At 34.3% G+C, this 23,116-nt stretch overlaps 1 protein-coding gene across 5 annotated transcripts in view; it reads right to left on the reverse strand.

The window, feature by feature from the left end:
* FAM172A (family with sequence similarity 172 member A) overlaps positions 1-23,116 on the reverse strand; it is a 410,616-nt gene that overhangs the window by 342,351 nt on the left and 45,149 nt on the right. For all 5 annotated transcript variants that reach the window (XM_028531429.2, XM_028531422.2, XM_036020535.1 and 2 more), the window contains one exon: positions 20,519-20,619. In XM_028531429.2, the coding sequence (XP_028387230.1) occupies positions 20,519-20,619 (101 nt within the window). The remainder of the gene's footprint in view (positions 1-20,518; positions 20,620-23,116) is intronic.

Genomic DNA, 23,116 nt, shown 5'->3' on the forward strand with positions numbered 1-23,116 from the left:
TATAGTTATCTTTATTGGTAATAGTAGAATTCATTTTATCATTTCTAAAATTCTAATCAATTTGAGGAAAGGAAGAAAGAAATAAAAAGATGTACAAACTTAGAACACATCCATCCTTCTTCTGGCTCATACAAAATATATTTGTAAAATATTTGCATGTAAAAACAAACTGCATACACTGCAAACTACATTTCATGCAAAATATACTTTGCATTAAATATCTACCTGAATAAAGATTTTTTCCACAGCACAGAAACATAAAGATTTAGTACAAAAGGACATTGGCTCAGAACAACATACCAGATGAACATAAAAGGTTAATTTTAATAATCAAATTCATAATTCATCTAACCTTGAAAATGCCAAGAATAGTTTAAAGAGATATTCCCTTTAACATGAACTAATGCACCAACTGTTAGTAAACAGTGAAGATGACTAAATAATTCTGAAAGACAATATGCTTGTGTTTAATGACATCAATAGACATGTAGGAAATTTACAATAGGTTATTGCCCAGCTACTATGATGCTTGTAAAGTCATTACTAGGCTACAAATCTTATTCTACTTTTAAAGTGTCCATGATCCAAGAAAAAGAATAGCGTAAAACATATTATTCTTTCCTTAGACAGGTACAATTCAGTCAAAATACAATTTTAAGAATGCTATGCTTTTGTTTCTGGCACAGAAAAACATCTCTAAGCATTATTCATATTATTTCCCTCCCCTAAAGTTAACATACTTTAATGCCATATGGGCACAAATTACTTCTGTTCATTTAAACTTGCAATTAAAGTTTATAACATAGAAAACTGCTAAAGTAAAAATAATCCCATTCCACTGAAAGGCTTTTTTTTTTCTAAAATAACATGGGTGATGTGCCAAATGGCTGGGGTGGTAGCTCATTATACCTTCAGAAAGAATCCAAGTTTTAGGCTTATCTTGCATTCTCACACGTAGTGGCAAACCTTGAAGCGCTATCAAGGGTTGAAAGGGCAGATCAAATGTCTGAACTGAGTGAATTCCATTCAGAAGGCATTGGCTGTTTAGTGGTCTAATGCATTAGCAATCTATTGATCGATGCATTTTAATTTAACTTTATTAAAAAAAAAGAGTTCTTTATATCTAAAATATTCAAAACATTTCACAGAAAGAAGCCCTTGTGCTGCCCAGAAAGTGTTCCTTTTTTAATCTATGTCAACTCTTTAAAATCATAAAATCCACTGAAGGAAAATAACTTGTAAAAGTACTGATTTATAGGGAATTGCTGGTATACTGTAAAAGAAGTAAGCACCAGGATATACTCCAGCAAATCATTAATCCTAAGTACATGTTCATAAAGTGGGTGCATGAAAAGATAAGGCACAACCAATTATAGTAGCAAGGCCAAAGGGAGAGTTCTAAGGAACCAGGCAGCAATCTAACGGGTGATAGGGGGAGCAACCCTGGACACATAACACAACATTATTCATAGCATCTTTAGTATCAACAATGGTAAATTTTTACCCCATATTTGGAAAGTTTAAATAATGTTGTAGGGCACTTAAATTACTTAATGTTAATAACTGTACACAAATTCCAGTTGTTGGCACCATGACAAATAAACCACAAAATAGATCATGTTCAAGGCAAAATAAATACTTCCTTTTTGAAACTGAAATGCAGTTACATGTTCAATTATATTAGTCAACTTGATAAAAGCATCCACAAAAACTCTACATCTAACATTATATTTAATGTATTGTTTTCTCTGTAAGCCTGGGAACAAGGCAAGATTTATACTTGCAACATCTCATTCAACATAGTACTGGATGTTCTGGCCACTGCAATATGAAAAGGAAATGAAAGGTAGATGAATCAGAAAGGTAGCAAGAAAGGAAAACTGTCCCCTATTTGAAGATAATGTGTGTCTACAGAGAAAATTCCTGAGAATCCAGCATGAAAAAATAAAATCCTAGAATAAATAAGAACGCAGCAGAAAATGGCAGGGTATAACATAAGCTTAGAAAAATCAATCATATTTCACACCTGGCCAGGAGATTCAGTTGGTTGGAGCATCATCCCATACACCAAAGAGTTGTGGGTTCTCTCCCAAATCAGGACACATACCCAGGTTGCAGGTTCAGTCCCTGGTCAGGGCATGTACAGGAGGCAACCAAATGACGCTTCTCTCTCATTTCAATGTTTTACCCCCCCCCCTCTAAAATCAATAACACATCCTTGGGTGAGGGTTAAAATAAAAATAAATCAATCATATGTCTATATACAGCAATGAAACATGAATGTTAAAATTATTATACCATTCTAACCACTCAAACACATGAAATATCCAGTGTAAAATTACAAAATGTGTTCAAGACTTGTATCCTGAAACGTATGAACACTGATAAAAGAAATCAAAGACATAAGAAATTGCAAGAAATACTATGTTCATATAGGACTCAACATAATAAAGATGTCAGTTCTCTACAAATTGATAAGCAGGTTAATGAAATTTCTATTAAATCCAAGCAAGATATTAGATATAGACAAGATTATTTTTAAAATATATATATGAAAGGTAAAGGACCTATAGTAGATAAAACAATTTGGAAAAAAAATAAGTGGGGAGGGATCAATCTACTCAACTTCAAAGACCTATCATATAGCTACAGCAATCCAATGAAGTGGTGTTGGCTGAACAATAAACATACAGATCATGAAACAAAACAGAAAATTCAAGAGCAGACACACATATTGCCCACATTAGTTTGAAAAAGCAGATCATTGGAGGAAAAATAGTCTTTTTAAACAAACGTTAGCAGAGAAATTAAATATCCATAGGGAAAAAAATAAATGAACCCTAGCCTGTCTCATACTTTATACAAAACTTCAAAATGTGAAGTACTAAACTATAAAAATTTCTAGGAAAAAATTCAGGATGTAGGAGTAGGCAGAGTCCTTAGATTTGACATCAAAAGCATGATCCATAAAGGAAAAAAAAAGGGTAAGCTGTACTTCATCAAAATTAAAAACTTTTGTTATGTGAAGGATTTGTTTAAAAGGATGAAAAGAATGTACAACTGATTCTCATTATTCATGGTAGTTAAGTTCTACCAATTCTCCATGAACATCAAATTAGAATAAACTGAAATACAGATGCCTATAAGCCTCCAGTAACACATTATCATCAACTGATCAATATATAAACTTGTTTTATGTGTTTCTGTTTCAAAGTCACCTTTTTGAATATACAGTGATTCATTAGAATTGAACTCATGCCCAAGACAGCATTATCACTCATGCCTCAACAAAGCTTGTCTCATGAAGATATCTTCTCTGTAAGGCACATCACAGTACAAATATACAAAACTGTGGCATAAAAGAATCCATTAAATGAACACCTGTTTACAATATGAAAGTTAAAACAAGAAGACAGAACATCACCTTGTTGGACCCCAGCTGAAATGGGCATGTCAGGTGACAACATTTTGCCATTCTGTGAATGTTTTAAAACAACTAAAATCAACACAAGTATTGATTTGGGGTTACAAATTAATTTTAACATGTAGTCAAATTTACAAATACAAATTCCATAATATAATGAGTATTGACCAACTCTATTTGCAAAGCACATCTGAAAATTAACTATTAACCAGAATATACAGTATAAACAACTCTCAAAATATTAGAGTAATAAAGCCCAAACAATCCAATCAGAAAATGGCCAAAAGACATTGAGACATTTCCTGAGAGGAGATACAGATGTCAAATAAGTACACAAAAAGATGTTCAACATCAATAGCCATTAGGGAAATGCAATTAAAACCACAATGAAATATCACTACACATCTATGAGAATGGTTAAAATAAAAACTAGTGATGATACCAAATGCTGGTAAGGACACATAGAAAGTGATCACTCATTTATTGCTGGTGGGATTGTGAAATGATACAGCCACTCTAGAAAACAGCTTGGTAGTTTCTAAAATATAAACGTGTAACTACCACACAAGCCAGTATTGTACCCCTGGGCATTTATCCCGGAGTAATAAGCAATTATTCTGACACAAAACCTGTATACAGATGTTTACAGCAGCTTTATTCAAAATAGTCCCAAACTAGAAACAATCCAGATATCCATAAATGTGTGGTTAAACAAACTATGGTGCATCTATCATGGAATAATGCTCAGCAATTAAAAAAAAAAGAATATTGACAAATGAAACGACCTGAATGAATCTTCAGAAAAACTATGCTGAGTGAAAAGAAATAATCAAAAAGGCTACATACTAATTCTATAACCCCATTTATTGAACTTTAAAATGATGTAATTACAGAAGTGAAGAGCCAACTAATGATTCCCATGAGTTTAAGAAGGGGGCTAGGGTAGGGAGAAAGTGGGTCTAGCTATAAAAGGAATACACAGGAGATCCTTTTGGTAATGGAAAATTGTCTGTATCTTGACTGTATCAATATCAATATTTGGCTGCATTATTGTGCTATCATTTTACCAGATGTTTGGCATTGAGGAAAATGGAATAAAGACCCACAAAATCTGTCTGTATTATTTCAATACATCTACAATACATCTACATTCTACAATTAGCATATGAATCTACAGCTATAACAAATTAAAAAGCTAATTAAAACAGTGAAATGCAGTTACATTTTCAACTATCTTATTCAGTATATCATACTGTTTTCTTGGGGTAGAAATTAGTTGTGAAACTTATAGTCTTTATTTTACTACAAATAAACCTAAGTTAAAAGAGGTGTATGCATTTTAAAAAGTGACTAGAAAAACTACATTAAAGTAAAATAATAAAGTATTAAAACAAAATTGCTTACACAAAAGAAATTTGTTTTTAAACTTCCAGAACAACAATAAAAACTACTTCATTATTCTTTCTTCATCAACAGAAAATGAGAATTATTTAAAAATTACAACTAAAATCAAGGATCTTTTGGTTTAGAGTGCAAGCATGGCATTAATTCAGTTCTAAAGACTCTAATGTCACAAATTTGATTCAGTTATAGAAACAGTTATTGTTCTATTTCCTGGCCACTGGTTGCATCTCTGACATACCATCTGACAAATGCATACTGCCTAAGAAAGAGACTGAAATGATTCCCAAATCTCTTTCTTCTTCCAAAAAAGGGGGGCATGGGGAAGAAATGAAAAGAAAAAACAAAACCAAGTGATGAATTTTAGATTGGCACCACTGTCTTTATTTACAACATATTGCAAAAAGCCACACAATTCATCAAGGAAACATTAATCCATCTCCTATTTTTAATGATACAGCCAATGATATATGTCAGTTGGGAAAGATTAAAAAGTGTAAAAGAAAAAATCAATAGCTGCAATGAAAACTTTAACATCATCTGTACTACAGAATATAGAAAAATCTTAAACCACATCTTAGGTTAGTCAAGCTGAACAAGTTCCAACTCTCAAAACTGCGAGGAGTCTGCAGGCTAAGAAGTAAGCATACTACTGTTTCAAAGATGCTGGCAAAGGCACAAGCCTCACGGGTCTGAAAAAAATGGCCTTTATTACCCATGGCACAGCAAGCAATATCAGTATATTTGTGTCAGTTTCCTTTACCCCCACAGTCCCATGGGGGGCAACACAAAGTGTTCAGATGACACCGCATCTTCAGGGTTGCATTACTGCCGAGGAGAGGAGCACTTCGCCAAGGGCCCAGCACCTTTTGAGCAAGCAGCAAACATTGTTGCAAACAAGCCAGGCCCACTCTCCTAGGAAACTCTCTCAAATCAGTAGATGGGTAAATCTTCCAATATGAGAAACTCAGCAAGAATGTACAGGAAAGTTCATGGCTTTCCTCAACAATAGCATTTATTCTTTCTTGAGGAACAATGGTTACACCACACAGAAGACTTCAGAGAAACTTAAAATGTAAGTCCTAAGTAATTAAACAAGTGAATTATTATAAAACATTTGTATTTCTAAGTGAAATACACAAAGAAATTAAATATTAGTGTACATTCACACCATGCAAATGTTCACTTAATTTGTGTCTACAATCTACAAAAACAATAAGCATCTTTTATTCATCAGTGAGACTGCAAACTGCTATAAAGCAACCTAACTTCAGAAGTCTGAGACATGAATTGAAGTGTTAGAAATGTATGAGAAATACCTGGAAATAAGAGGGTTAAAATTTCTAAAAACTTTTCAGAGATAAGGCCATTGCCCCACAAAAAGCTCATACCTCTCCCAAAGTTGTTTGTGCTTCTCATATCTTCTTAACTGCATATAATCAACCTGGATATAGTATTAAATGTAGACTCTTATTCAGTAGGTCTGGAGTGAGGCCTGGGAGGACATTTCTAATAAGCTGCCAGATGTTGGTTTGAGTAGACACACTTTGAATAGCAAGGGTTACAAGATTTTAACTGACTGTCAAACCATTGCCTATATGAATTCTTTGGTGCATTACACTCTAAACTTGTTCAACAGATGAGATTTTGAAATTTTATGTCACAGAAAAAAAATCTTGCTACTTATGTATTCTGCCTTTACTTTGTGGCTAATAATGAAAAAAATTATTTTCAATTAATGTTAAGTCAATCCATATGCCTATATGTTCTATATAATATTATCTGTGTGCCATTCTCCACACAGAAATATTTGGAGCACATTGGTCCTCAAGATTATCTTAACGTAGTTCTTAATTATCTTCTCGTACATAATCTATGTATAAAGGTAGTACTGATTCCAACTTCAGTTAACCAATTTAGCTCACAATGTGCTCTTCCTGCTGCTTGTATTAAGTATAAACCTAAATATATAATTCATTTCTTGGCACTTTTTAAAAGGTCTTTTGATAACATTTTAGCAATATGTAGGTTTCTGTACAAGTTCAGAGAATAAACTCATTTTAACAGGGTTGTGAAAACTTGCATGTTGAGAATAAACTAATTTGTTTTCTGGAAAGAAATGTCAGGATCATTGTACCTCTCAAAATCAATTTGTCTTTAGAAATCCTTAATCCTAAGTAATATGATTCTTTTAGAAAATAATGCCAAATGGTTCTGTTCACACTCAAAAACTTTGTCTATATCTTCAAATTATTTAGAATATTAATAAAGGGCCCTAGCTTGTGTGGTTTAGTGGAATGAGTGCCAGCCTGCGAACCAAAGAGTCGTGGGTTCAATTCCTGATCAGGGCACACACCTGGGTTGTGGGTCATGTCCCCATTAGGGGGCGTGCAAGAGTCAATTCACTGATGTTTCTCTCCCTCTCTACCTTACTGATGTTTCTCTTCCTCTCTTTCTATCTCCCTTCCCCTCTCTAAAAGTAAGTACAATATTGTTTTTAAAAAAGACTATTAATAAAGGATACTACTCAGAATCAAGCATTTACCCACAAAAACATGGTATTGTGAAAAACTGATTCATCCAAAAAAAACAAAACCTAGCTCCCACCTTCAATAAATGGGCCAATATATCAATAATACACAATCATTGCCATTACTCCTTTCTGTGATTTTGCTATTCAAAATTCCTCAGCATAAGCACAGAAGTCTGGATATTAAGATCATAAAAACTCATCAAATAAAAACATCTCACAGTGATCTGACCATCTACTAAAATCTTTTAAAAGCAGCTGATCTTTATATATTCAATAACCCTGATGAATAATAAAATTATCAATTCAAAGTTATTCCATAAATTATTTCTCTTGATCTACCTTAAATAAAACAATTGTGAAAAAGGCAGATTTTAAGAGACTCACAAGTGAGCAAACACTTCACAGCTTATGTTGGTTTTCATAATTATATAAACAATTTTTAATATATTATCTGTTTTCATATTAAAACCAGGGCCAGCCCTGGCTGGCATAGCTCAGTGGATTGAGCGTGGGCTTTGAACCAAAGTGTCACAGGTTCGATTCCCAGTCAGGGTACGTGCCTGGGTTGCAGGCCATGACCCCCAGCAACCACACATTGATGTTTCTCTCTCTCTCTCTATCTCCCTCCCTTCCCTCTCTAAAAGTAAATAAATAAAATCTTAAAAAAAAAAAGAAAAAAACAGAGCCATGTTAAAGAAAGGGTTAAAATCTATAGTAACATAACTATAATTTCTCCAGTGTGACCTTTACAAATGTTTGGTGGAATTCACCACTGACACCATCATAGGTCTATAATTTTCTTTGAGAAACAATTTTTAACTATCTCTGTTAAAGAAATATTTCCTTAACAGAAATTGTTAAATAAAACTAGAATAATTTAATAAAAATAGTTAAAATAACCTGTTCGGGCCATCCATTTTTTTCTTTAGTGAGAATTTATAGTTGTTTTTCCAGGACATTATGCATTTCTCTAAGTTGCTGAATTTATTGATATAAAATTATTCATAATGTTCCCTTACTATTGGTTAAATGTCTGTACGATATGTAGTGATAACCCCTATTTTACACATTAAATTGTCCATGTGTGTCTCCTGGCTAAAGGTTTATCAAATCTTCTGATACCATCAAAGAGCCAGCTTTTTGTTTTATTGATTTTTTTCCTTAAGGCCTTTCTGTTTTATATTTATTTCATTTCTGCTCTTATCTTTATTATTTTTTCTTTAACTTCAGATTTAATTTGCTCTTTTTATGTAGTTTCTTAAAAGTTGAAGCTGAGGTCATCAATCTTAAACCTTTGTACTTTTCTATATAAACATTTAATGCTATAAGTGCTCCTGTAAGCATTGCTTTAGTTGTACTCCAACAGTATGCAGTATTTCCATTTTCAGTAAACTAAATATATTTTGTAATTTACCTTGTAATATCTTCTTTGACTCATGGGTTATTCAAACTGTAATGTTTAGTTTTAAACAGTAAAATTGGGATATTTCAGAGCGCTCCCTATCAGAGAGAACATACTGCGCATGCTCAGAGGATACACCTTTTACAACTTGAATCCTTTTAATTTTGTTGAGACTTCCATTATGACCAAGAATATGGTCTATTTTTTAAATGTTCTAAGTGCACTTGAAAACTAGGTATATTCCTATGTTTTTGGATAAAGTGTTCTGAAAATATTTATTCAATAACATTAGGCAATAATAATGTTATTTCAAATTTCTATATCCTCTGATTTTTTATCTATGAATTATTGAGAGGGTGCTGAAATCTCCACCTACAATTTAATATATCTTTTTTTCAGTTCTATAACTTTTTTGCTCTGTGTATTTTGCTCTGTTAATAGGTGTGTACACTTTTAGGATTTATATTACGTTCTCTTGATGAATTAATCCATTTATCATGATTAAATGACCTCTTTAGCAATAGTAATATTCCGTACTCTGGAATCTAATTTGTCTCATGTTAATATACTTGTTCCAGCTTCCATCTGGTTAAAGCTACCATGATACATCATTTTTCCATGCTTTTATTTTTACACCCAGTGTCTTTATATTTAAAGAGGGTTCTTATAAATTATATATAGCTAAGTCTTTCTATTTTATCCAATAACATCTGCCATTTTAGACCATTTGCATTTAAAATAATTGTTGACATTGTTAAATTTAATTCTGACTACTTCTCTCAAGTCTCCCTTGTTCCATTTTCATTCTTTTCCAGGCTTCTTTTCTACTATTTATTTAAAATTTTTATTCCATTTTATTTCCTTTATTAGCTAAACCTCCTGTGTGATTTTTTTTTTTCAAAGGCTGGTCCAAAGATTACTTTAAAATGGCAGATCAGCCCTGGCTGGCGTTAGCTCAGTGGATTGAGCGCAGGCTGCGAACCAAAGTGTCACAGGTCCGATTCCCAGCCAGGGTACATGCTTGGGTTGCAGGCCATAACCCCCAGCAACCGCACATTGATGTTCCTCTCTCCCTCTCTCACTCTCTCTCTCTCTCAAGTGAATAAATAAAATTTTTTTAAAAATGGCAGATCAGCAAAGTTTTCTTGGAGAACTCTTAAAAATCACTATCTTAAATTGAATCGTAAGTACTATAATCACTAAATTATCCTTTAATAAACTAAAGAACTAATTCACTAAAAATGTCTTGAAAAGAAAAAAAAAGCAATGACCTTCTTAAGTGCCCACCTTACTTCACAGAAAGAATTTACCATGTTCAAAATACTAATTTAGAGCATTACAAAGAACGGTCTAGCCTAAATATTTTTAAATACAAGATTTAACTATGTTAAAATAAAAATGTATGCATTATATTACCATAACACTAGATCTAAGATACTAAAAAATTCTTCATAAACATACTGTTAGATCAAAGTTCCCAATGTGATTAAGAAGTATGAATATAGGACCTTATATAAATAGCACACTAAACGTTCCTAAGAAAGCCCTTTATCTTTTCCTTTTTCTACTTAGTCATATTTAAAATCTTCACAGGAAACTTTGAAAGTCATGCAACATAGGGTAAGTTCTGAATATAAAGAAAATGAAGTACAATCAGTTCTTCAAAATATCACAAGAGAAAGCAGTACTTCCCTAAGGCTACAGCTAATTATTTCTTGAATATGCTACCTTCAAAATTCACTGCCCTGAGTGCTTCTACGGCTATTCCATTGTCCGTCAGTTCTCTCAGTGTATAAGCAGAAAGCTTTTTTTTTTTTTTTTTAATTTTCACCTTAAACTTTTCTTTCCTTAGCTTTAGGCAACTGCTGCTTTCCCACAATCTTCAGAGAATAAAATAATTCCCTTCCTTCATTTATAGTGTTACCTTGACGGAATCTATAAACTATGATCAAGTTTTCTGGAGTTTTCTCATCTCCAGTCTATATAAATGAAGGAATGCATTATACCTTACCTTTCAATCTCATATTCTTTGGATTTTGTGGATATTTTTCCCTGCTAAATTTGTATATCCAATGCAGACTCTTAAAAAGTAGAATATTGTCCTGGCCAGTATAGCTCAGTTGGTTGGAGTGTCATCCCATAACCCAAGGGTTAGGGGTTCCATTCCCAGTCAGGGCCCATGCCTAGGTTGTGGGTTTGATCCCTGGTCTGGGTGTGTACATCCCAGGTTCAGATATATATGATCCCAAGTTGGAGAACCTATGGGAGGCAGCTAGTCGATGTTTCTCTCTCTCATAGATGTTCCTCTCTTGCATCTTCTCTATTTATAAGCAGTAAAAAAATGTTCTTGGGTGAGGTTAAAAAAAAGTAGATTACTGTTGCAATGTCAAACCCTCCCATTTTACATAAAAATGTACATAATCTGAAGTCAGAAGAGGAAAAAATGCTTCAAATCCCATAACAGTACTGAAATGAAAATATCACATTGTCATTTTATTTAATATTCAATCAAAAAATGTTAAGTGACATTCCTGTGCCAGGCTTTGTTCTGGGTGCCAGGAATAATGTTGTCAACCAAGTGAACAGAGCCTCTGACCTCATTTAGCTTACGGTTTAGAGAGAAAGAAGTATTTGAGAAAAAAATACAATAAACTCAAAAAAGTGTGACAAGAATTATGACAGTAAATACTAGAATCTCAGAATCTAGCCTACTGCTGGACCAGAGGTCTTACTAAAGAAGTGACACTTACTTCCTGAGAATGAGTAGCAGTTACATAGAAGAAGACAAGGAGTGTTTCAGGCAAAGAGGAGAGGTCTTATCAAGGCTGTGAGAAAATAAATTTCAAATAACTCACGAAGTTCATATAGACTTGAGTGTAGAGTATGACAAAGGAAAATGAAGCTACACAGGTCAGCTCTGGCCTTGCAAGCCATATGAAGTAGTCTGACCTTTCCTAAGGTCATTGAGAAATAGAAGATAATAAAGTTCTTAACTCTGTAATAACATTTGTCTTCACGATGATGGTGGCAAGAACTCTACTTAGCCAGGAAGATTAATCCAGAATACTCCAATCAGAGTACCTTCACTGATTTCCATGTGACTGAATCTACAGAAATCAGCATTCCTTCTCCTTGATATGTATTCTTCACATGGCTTTAAGTACATCAGGGTGGCATGGTTTTTCTCCTGCCTCAACAGCCTGCTCTTTTTCATCTCCTCTGCTGATTTCTCATCTACTCAATAGGTTAATGCTGAAGTGCTCCTGGACCCAGTTCTTGAAATTTTTCTCTATGTATACTCTTTCCATTGTTGAACTCATCCTACCCATGGCTTTAATTTCTTCCCAAAGCACTATCATCATCCAAGTAATATATATTTTTATGCACTCTTATTTACAATAGCCAAGACAATGGAAGCAACCCAAGTACCCATCAATAGATGACTGGATAAAAAAGTTGTGGTACATATATACACAATGGAATATTACTCAGCCATTTGCAACAGCATGGATGGACCTGGAGGGTATTATGATAAATAAAATAAGTCATACAGAGAAAAACAAATACCATGATTTCACTTATATATGGAATCTAAGGAACAAAATAAACAAATAAAATAAAACTCATAGATACAGAGAACAGACATATTTGGTTGTCAGAAGGGAGGGCCACTGGGGAGGCTGGGTAAAAAAGGTGAAGGTATTAAAAAGTACAAATTGGTACTTACGGAGTAATCCCAGGGATGTAAAATACAGCATAGGGAATATAGTAAAAAGCATATTAATGACTATATATGATGCCAGGTGTGTACTTGAAATATTGGGGGGCAGGACCACTTTGTAAAGTATATGATTACATAGTATAGTGATACTGTATATCTGAAACTAATATAAATAATATTTAATATAAACTGTAATTGAAATATAAATTTGAAAAACAAATTATATATATATTACTTATTTATTATCTTTCTGCCCCTTCTCCACAAGAATGTGATCTCTGTGAGGGCAGGGATGTTTTGATGATTGTGTGATTTCCTCAGTACTGAGAACACTGCTTGGCACAGAGTGGACAGTCAAAATACTGGTTAAATTTATGATTAAATGAATGAATAAATGAATGAGTAAAGAAAAGGAGTCTACACTAGGGTGGACTCCACATGAATGGATTAGAGAAACAGTTAGTAGGAAACTAGAAATAGTGGCAAGCTCTACAAATTGAGGGAGAGAAGAAACCCAAGTGTAACTCATAGGTAGCTGGTCTGGATGACTAAATAGATATATTAGTGACACATAGGAACATGTTTCCTGGGGAGCAGAAAGATGACCAGTTCTGTTTCCCACATGCAGAATATAAGGTGCCTAATGATACACCCAAGCAAGGCTGTCCTTATAATCACTAGAACCCTTGTTCTGTTTTATCCTCAAATTGTCCCAATTTTGGAAGCCCTTTTCAAGTTGGTTCTTCTGTCCTTATCATGTACTTCCATTAGACTGTTTGTTCATCTTTTATTTCCCCAGTTCCAGATCTGGAATCATCCTTTTCTCTAAGGAGCTCTGGCTCCTTTTACTAGGCAACTAGGCATTTAGGAACCAAGATCTTACCACTAAGTGTACTCATTGCTATTAAGGAATCAATCACCTGGCCTTTCTAGTGAGTTGAACTACAATATGTATTTTTAAAAATAATTGAGTTTGCAGTGATGTAATGGGGTGCACACATGGGATCCTCTAATAATAGGGGAATACCCCCATATTCCTACCTTCAGACAGAATGTGGAGTAGCAGGGGTGCCCACAGAGCAGGAAGTACAGCATTTAAGACACATAACATAACAAAGACAAATTAATAGTGGTGCCTTCCTGAAGGGAAGAAGGCTGCTGCTTGGGGGGAACTGTATAGTGACATGGCTCCTGGGCATAGCCAAAGGCAGATGCCCTCCCTGGATGCCTGTATGTGGCTGGGAACTCTTGCCCTGGCTAAAGATGGCAGCCAAAAAAATGGCAGACACTAATGCACCTTCAGAAGAGCCGGATATTAAACCAAGAAGGAAGTTCTGAGTGGGTCATTTAAATTAAAGTGGACTGCCTTGAGGTCAGAGGAGCTCTGCCTACAGGTCTGCAGGGAGGTCTGCAGAAGAGACTGACACAAGGTCTGCCTGCCTGAGAGTCTGCCTCTAGAAGAGGGTGACATAGCTGGCTGTGCTACAGGGCACCCGCCAGGCCACACACAGACACATGAGAGGTGCTTGGAGCTGAAATGTGACCAAGAATGCTGAGCTACAGACTGTTGCTTCTTTGATGGACATATGGAGAAGTCACTCTCTTGGTATGGGCACACTTGGTACAGGACTTTCAAGCTTGCTGCAAACCCTCTCCCTCTATGTTTTTTGCATTTGGACATTCTGGGCTTCTGGCTCTGCTCCCCACATGGCCAGGAGCACTCGTGGGACCAGGAGATGCAGGACCCACCAGGGGCTTAGACCCCACAAAGGATGGGAGCCCACTCCTGGAGGAGGGGTCCCAGGCTGGGACAATATGTGGCACATGGTTTCCTGGACTGCTGCATGGAGACTGAGAACGGCGCACCCTAGGTACTGAAGGAGAGAGCTGTTGTGATAGGATGGTGACTCTGAAACCCACAAGTGCACATTCCAGAAAGAATGGAGAGCTGTTTGCGTGTCCAGCTTAAGGACAGATGAGGATATGGGAATTTCTAGGCATGGCTTTGGCTTGTGGCCTTTTGGGGAGCAAGGGAAGCTCTGGGTCTCATGGGGGAGAAGGCTCTGAACAGGAGTGCTCTTGGTCCCCACAAGGTTAGAACCCTGTTAACAGGAACCTGTTTCCTTCAGCACCAATTGTTGAGTCATGTAAATTAAGGGCACCAAGTGGCTGACCCCTTGTTTGCATAGTTACCGTGATATTTCAAAATTTATGTTTTACTCAGTTAGGGGTTTTCCTAACTGCTTTCATGTTATATTTGTATCTCCCTTCTCTAATCCTGAAAATCATAGTTTATAATTACATTTACTTATATGTTTTAATACTTAACCATATTTATAAAATAGTATCAAAATGGTTCTTAAAGATTTTATTTTATTTTTAGACAGAGGGGAAAGGAGGGAGAGAGGAAAACGTCAATTTAAGGTTGATGTTCCTCTCACATGCCTCCTACTGGGGACCTGGCCTGCAACCCAGGCATGAGACCTGACTAGGAATGAACCAGTGACCCTCTAGTTCAAAGGCTGGTGCTTAATCCACTGAGCCACATCAACCAGGGCAGTATCAAAATTTTTATATCAATATCGCTAATTACAATAAAAACACTGATTTAATTTTAGTATTTCGTCAGCCATTCTTCTTATGCTTAAGACAAATCCAGCAAAGGAAGTACAAAGTACTGTATCCAAAAAGCATTCTGAAATAATCCTTTTTCCTATTTGGTTATATTACCAACTAGATATATGATGTATACTTAGGCTCATTAGCTTCGACTTCTTTTCATTTATGTATTTTTTGCCCTTAACGTATTAAAATATGTGTATGGTTGAAAAAATCAAAACTATACAAAAAAGCATTAAGAATTCCTCAATGCCATTCCTTCATCTCATTCCTCCACATTCTCAAAGATAAACACTAATTTTATCTTTCTAGTTTTTCCATAAAAGTAAACAAACGAATATATACATTTCTTTTCCCTCCTTTATCACACAAAAGGGAAATGCATCTGTAATTTTGTAAGAATTGGCAATTTCCTCTCTTAAAGAGATTATACTATTTTACATGTTGATAATAGAGGTCCTTTCTCTCTACTGCTTTATATAGTAAGTATGTATTAAGCTTATAGATGTCTGTCAACCTGACAGGTGAGAAATGTTATTTCAGTATAGTCTTTTATTATGGATGAGATTCAACATCCTATCGTATGTTAACGGCTATGTGCATTCCTTTCCCCTAGCCCCTCCCACACCTGGAAGTGCTTGCCTTTTGCCCATTGGTGAGTGGTACTTTGTTGGTTTTATTTTGCCTTTTTTTTAAAGAAGGGATAGTCATCTTTGGCAGCTTCCTTGCTATCTGATATGACATAATATTCCAGGCTCACGTCATTTGTTTCTTGCCCTGGACAGGAATCCAATGTCTCTCCAAAGAAATCAGGTTGCTTTAATGGGAAGCAGTATCTCGAAACCATAATCACTGATACTGGGTTGGTATTTCAAAACTACCATCAGTGCTACTGTAGGGTTGATAGGTGTTATTTAATTTTCTGTATTTAAATCTCTGACCTGTTTGGAATTCTTTATGATGTACATTGTGATATAAAGTCAAATTTTATCTTCTCATGTAGAACTGTTATCTATTCATTACTTAAAGTCCTTTTTGTTCCAATGATCTGATTGAACCATAACATAAACAATATTTCCAAGTGTATTTAACTTTCAGTGTACTTCTGGACTTTGTATTATGTTCAATTGGTCTGTGTGTCTGTTTCTAACAGGCTTACAATTGTTCTCACTTGGGTTTTCTCATTATTTCAATGACTGTTTCTTCAATTCTAAGATGTCTAATTACTGATACCATCCTGGATATAGTACACCACTTGTAGGAATGAATACTAGAAAGAGATGGAAGTCAAGGAGATTGCAACCAACTCCGGACCAATGGTAATTTCTTTGTCTCTACCAGCGAAATATAAATTTTATGCCAGTAATAACAATTAGATAGGGAGAGAAATGAAAGAGGAAAAAAACACAAGAAATTAAACCTTCATAATGTTACTAATAAAGGCAAACTATAAATCTTAATAGTATAGGTTCCATTTTCATTCCATGCTCCTAACATTTGCTAGGCACAGTAAAGAATATAAAATATCACATGCATGTATGTTATTATTCCTCACAATAGTACAGAAAATTTCACCCACATTTTACAGTGGAGGCTAAGAAATAATTATTTTTCTAAAGTCACACAGATAGTGACTGACCACAACTAGGTCCGAGATTTCCTAATAGCCAGCCCTTTGTTTCTATCACAGTTTAAGACAGTAAATCTCACATTATATGAAGGCATTAAATATATATAGAAAATTACATTATATTAAAATATTTAAATATTGAATAATATAATTTATATTACTGTTCCTTACTTTAAGTTGCTCCTATTTCAAATACCTGAATATGGCCACTGTAAAAACCTTTAAGACACCACTGGTCTATATTCTTTAATAAATTCCATTTTTAAAATGTAACATTTTTCAATAGTTTTCCACTATTTTACAAGATATATTACTAATTCAGGTGCAGGGAAAAAATATGCCCTTAGCTTTTTTTGTAAGTGCAATTCTATCCATAAAGAAAGAGCCAAGACTACTACCTAATCACTGCTATTCTCTTCTTAAGCACATTGACAATTAATTACTTCTTAAAGAGGTAAGCAAGATAAATATCAAAGGAAATGCAAAGACCCAAATTAGGCAAGAAAATTGAATCTCTCTTTCATTATAATTTCTGCTGGATTATAAATTCTCCATTTAATAGTAATTCAGTATTGACATGAAAGAGTTGAGAAAATTTTACAAGTTACATGCTGAGTTTTTACCATCCTATTTATTACTTAACATGATAGCCTTTATAGTCTTTCTGACTGAGTCTATCAGAAACATTCTCTAGTATGCAGCCCCAATATATATACACTGAAGACTTCTACTTTCGAAGTTATCCTTTCACACAACTCTCATACCTCATTCAACAGATAGTTATTTTTCTAAATTTAGAGAAGTTATACAAACTTTTTATCAAGCTATAGTAAATACCTAGTAAAAAATATATACATATAAGCAAGAACGTATGCTTCACTATAAAAATGTAACTATGGGAATGTAAAGAGTATTCTTTTGTGTAGTTAGGGCACTGTATTCTATAAACAAAATGACATCTCAGTTTATTTTATTTACACAATAAGCTTAATTTACATACAAATGATAGAGCATTCCAGGAGCAAGTCTTAAAAACAATTTCTGCTGAATGACTACTATAATAATCTTAAATGAGAAATAAAACTAAAACAGCAGTAGTGAAACATACAGGGTGGGGCAAAAGTAGGCTTACTGTTGTATGTGAAACAGAGTTTATTTTTGTATTATTATTGATCATTGTATCATTTTCCATACAACCAACAGTAAGCCTAGTTTTGACCCAATCTGTATAACAGTTCTCAGCTGAAGAAAAATCTGATATTTAGCAGAAAAAACACTACAAAATCAGAAGGAGTTTTGGCTTAGATTGCTGACTAAAGTAAAAACCTGTCTCCTTTAAACTTTAATCTTAAGTATATTAAAAGCTGTTTCTTAAGGCAGTTTGCCAGACAATAAACTCAAATTTGCACTATCTACTGAATTCTGCCCTATCCATCAAGGAGGAGAAGGAGGTTTTCAGTGCTTCTATGTCGACAACATGGTGACATGCTTTCTACAGGATATTGCTTAATGGAACTAAAGATCTTATTGGTAATACAAAGTACTACATTATTTGTAGGAGTTGAATACAAAGATTTATTTGTTTTTAAGAACTGTGAGCAGTTATATAAGAACTTACATATTCTTAATTACAGTAACATAGTCTACATTTTTACTATAAAGGTTAAAATTTTCCCAACAAAATAGGTCATAAATAGAGTCTATTTTTTATCAAGTAATTTTAATCAGCAAAGCTTTAAGAGTCTCAAACTTTTAGAACTTAAATGGGAACTAGAATAAAACAATTAAAATTATTTAGCTTTACAAATAGGAAAATTATCATTAACAGATCACTTTCTTTTATTCCAATAATTAAATACATGTCTTTATGTTTAAATTCCTAACATTAAGAAATTCCCTAAAAATGCATAGATCCAGAATTTATACTAAACAGTTTATATATTTGTCTCACAATCGTTTATTTTCAAATATCATGAAGACACAGAAAGCTTTTCCCAATTACTTAAAGATGTGTATACAAATATAATACATAGTGAAGTACCTTCAGAAAAATAAAACAAACTCATTCATGCCTTTAGTTTACTAACATTATTTTCTTTTTTAAAAAAGATTTTATTTATTTATTTTTTTATTAGAGAGGGAAGGGAGGGAGAAAGAGAGAGAGAGAAACATCAATGTGCGGTTGCTGGGGGTCATGGCCTGCAACCCAGGCATGTACCCTGACTGGGAATCGAACCTGCGACACTTTGGTTCGCAGCCCGCACTCAATCCACTGAGCTATGCCAGCTAGGGCTATTTTCTTTTTATTTTTAATTTAACTTGTAATTGCACTAAATGGCATCCATCTTTAATTTTTTTGGAAGAAAAAGACAATAGGAAGAAAGGAAATTGAGAAGAGAGAAAGACCACAGCTGAAGAGATGAGGGAAGGCTTCTTAAAGGAGGACACATCTGAGCCAATACCTGAAGGCTTGTGGAGGGAGGGGTATCATGAACAAGGAAGGGGGGGTATTTCAAAGAGAGAAAACAGTGTAAGAAAAGTATACAGTATAAATGAAGGACAGTAAGTTGGTTAAATCTAACTTGAGACCTGAAGGCACAGGTCAGAAACAGATATTAAGGAATACGTGTGAAAAGACAGGTCCACATATATGTTAAATCCTACTATAATAATCTCTAAACATATTCAATGTAGTGAAAATTATGTCATTATTTGTATATAACTAGAACTTGTACTAGTTATATAGATGTACAAAATGAAATTCAATTAATTGCCAACTTTCAACAGTGAAATTAGCAATGAAATCAAGTATTTCAAATAAGACACAAGAAGATGAAAGGTAACAAATGTTATAACAACCTGCCTGTCTTCTCCAACCCTTGGGTCTTTGTTGTGCTCACTTTCATGCTGGAAAGTGATGTTTACTATTGATCAATATATTGGGGAATAAAAGAGATTGATACATGAAGCTCAGGGGTCTAATGATCTAAATTGAAAATACTGCATTACAAGTTAAATCCTCTGATTTTGTTTGATTGGTTGGGGCCAATGAGGTCATGAACACTAATGTGAATGCAGGCAAAAGGGGTAGAATCTAGATAATGCAGAATATTTTCTCTATATACATATGTAATCATTAAAGCGAAAACTCAAAATATTTTGATTATCATGGAGTAAGTTTCACCAAAAATAATCTGTAACTCTCCCTATGTCCAAAAATTAGGTAAAGAGAAAGGAATCAGTTATACATGAGATTACCTAATAAAACACACTAACTAGATTTTGCTATAGATGATATTGGATGACAGGGGTTGAGAATGAAAAAGATGCAGATGCCAAGAAGGACAGTGTACATTTGAAGAACAGAATTTGTCCAAATGAACAAGACTACAGGGCTTATGCAAAAGAATAAAATGTAGAAATAAAACAAACAAACCTAGCTCTTCTTTAAGGTCATATAGCATAAACACTCTATAATAAAGATACTACAAGTTCACAGCATATAATTATTGAATTCAAGTGAAAATGGGCAAACTTCTTATATGTGCAGAAGAAAGTATTCAGGGCATTAAATATAATTAAATTTTAAATGCAGGAGAACAATATCAAAACTGTGAAAGCCTCACATTTTACCCTGCTTGCAAGCTAACAAGTTAACCTGCTACAAGCTAAGCGTTTTGAAATCACTTTTTGTAGAATAAGTACATAAACTGCTTCAACTTGAAAACTTTTATTCAGACTCTTTAAAACTGAGAAAAACAAGGCTGAAGTTGTATATATAACCATACCTCTCCTAGAGCTTCATATCTTTTCTGGTTCCATCTGTGCAAGTCTTCTCGGTAGTTAAAAACAAATGGTTCCCCAGTCTTTATGTGTCTTAACTGTCCCTCTAGAAGATAAACAAACAATATTGCTAAGACTCAGAGTACACATATAGTAATATGGGAAGTAAAACCAACATCTAACAAAAATTTAAAAGAGCTTTCTCAGAACTGTTTCAATTTTTCATTAGATTTTTTTCTTCAACTATCAATATGATGAAAATACATAAAAATGCTAATAGAACAGCCCAAGTACTCAAATGCTATGCTTTCTGATCTTCATGCTCTAATCCAAATTATCAGCATTTGAGGGCCTACAATATATAAGGTCCCAGTTCTTAAACTTACAGGCTATCTGAAGAGTACAAGTTTAAGTATTAAAAAGTTAAGCAACTTTTCAAGAAGTTAAACAAGAATGAAATAAGTCAACAATCTAAAAACTACCACAAGCAGTTCATGTAGACAATAAAGTCTAAAATGACTTTGGATTCATTAGAAGGACACCTATAGGCCAGAACAGGCTCAGAAGGTTTTGGTGAGACTTCTCAACTAGGCTTTGAAATACGGGTAGAATTTCAAGTAGAAATGAGATAGGCAGTGAGGCAATACTGGTTTGGACTATTAAGTCAGAATCACTCAATCCAAAGTTTTTACTGATAATAAGTAACTTTACTAACAATTTCAGGGGTATAAGCAATTAAGAGGCAGACAAAACAGGGAGAGGTCTGAAAGAGCCTGGGTGTTTCTTCTGGTCCACAGTAGGTAAGCTCTGTAACTGATCCATGCAGCTTACCCCACACATTGGTGAGCATTTTGGTTACAACATACTTTCATTTTATGTGCCAGAGCACTAGTGGCACTGCCCATACAGTATTCTTCAGAGAAACATGCCTCACATATCCACAGATTGTAGGTTTGTTTATCATGAGCAGTACCAAACAAGTCGTCCTGCTAAATACTGCCACAGATAAGGACTCTCCTCATAGCAAACATTAGTCTATATTCACTAAAAGATTAACTTAGGAGCACGTTTACAAAAGAGATAAGACAAGGCTGCCTGTTCTTTCTCACCCTAGGAGTATTCCTGTGGTCATTAGGGGAGAAATAGACCACAGGTAAATTGCTTTAATTCTCCCTTCCCCCCAGCAATATAAACAAAATAATGAAAAATGGACAACAAATTTAAGTAACAGGGAACAACAGGGAACAACCCAGTTTAACAGGAACAAAAAAAGTATTGAGCCAAATAAAATTTAACACTGGGGGACCTGTTGTGATCAAATAGTAGAAGGCCCAAATTACTGGGTTTGGATTTCGTCCAAGAGCAGTGAGACACAGGAAAAAGTTTAGAAGCAGAAGAGGAATATGATCAAGATGAATGGAATTAATATGTGATTTTTATCCAATGAGGGGATGCAGAAGTAGAAAAAAGGCTTGAAAGTTATGGTGCTAAAACTGAACCCAGGAAATATACTACTCCAAGTAAAACTACTACTTCGCTAGTTTTATAAATCAATTTTACCACATATAAAATGTGGGTATTTTTAATGTATAAAATAAAGGCTAATCTTTTATCATAAAGATCTTTTTAGTACTCTTAACATGAGACACTACACTGGATCATTATCACTCTTTTATGTTGGATGATATAAATTAAACGATGAATCTGTTATTCTTTCTAGAAAAGGGATATACCCACATAAGATATCAATATAGTAAATTGACAACATCTGCAAATCTAACAATTATGATTTTGACTAGAGCAATCTTCAAGGTACATGGCATACAGTAAGGTATATAGAAACGTGAAGTGTTTTTCTATGAGACTAATGTGTGAAAGAGAACTTAGTTAGCTAGTAAGTAAAATTAACGGCCCACTTATATCTACATCTCAAAGAGATGGCTTTTTTTTAATTCTCTAGTCATTTTGGACATAATTCTCATAAAGTGATAGAGATTTTGATTCTTTAGGAAAAAGTAGGCTTCACCAAAATAGCCAACTATTAGCATTAGTGTGAAAAGTGAAAAGAGGGTAAAAAGACAAAGAAAGTGAGCATTCTTATGCATAAGACATATCTCAATCACTTATGTTACAGTGGTATTTGCAAATCTGGCATTTTCCAAGGGTTTGAAAAAATCTCTCCAGCAACTGTCAAAGGTCTGATTTGGAACACTATAGCTTAGGGTCCCCTAAAATCAGCTATAAAGTTTTAAATGTGTATATAAATGCATATTATTCTGGCAAGTGTATATTAATACATACATTTTATCAGATCATGTCACTGACCTAAATGAAACAACTAATTGAAAGTATACAGTGTACTTCCTGTTGTGAGAATTTAATAAATATCAGGTATCATGAAAGACAAGATTCAAACTCAAAAGGTTTATGAATAAATCCAATCATTTTTTTGGTGATACAAAAGTGTGCTTCCTCATAATATTGCCCTAGGGTGTAGGAGTGTGTTGAGAACTGCCCTGCCTGGTTTCAGGAGCTGTAACCCTTCCATGGCTAAGGCTGAGTGAGAGACCTTCCGACCATAAGCCACTTAAGAGACAAAGCTT

The sequence above is a fragment of the Phyllostomus discolor genome, chromosome 3, assembly GCF_004126475.2.
Source record: "Phyllostomus discolor isolate MPI-MPIP mPhyDis1 chromosome 3, mPhyDis1.pri.v3, whole genome shotgun sequence".
NCBI lineage: Eukaryota > Metazoa > Chordata > Mammalia > Chiroptera > Phyllostomidae > Phyllostomus > Phyllostomus discolor.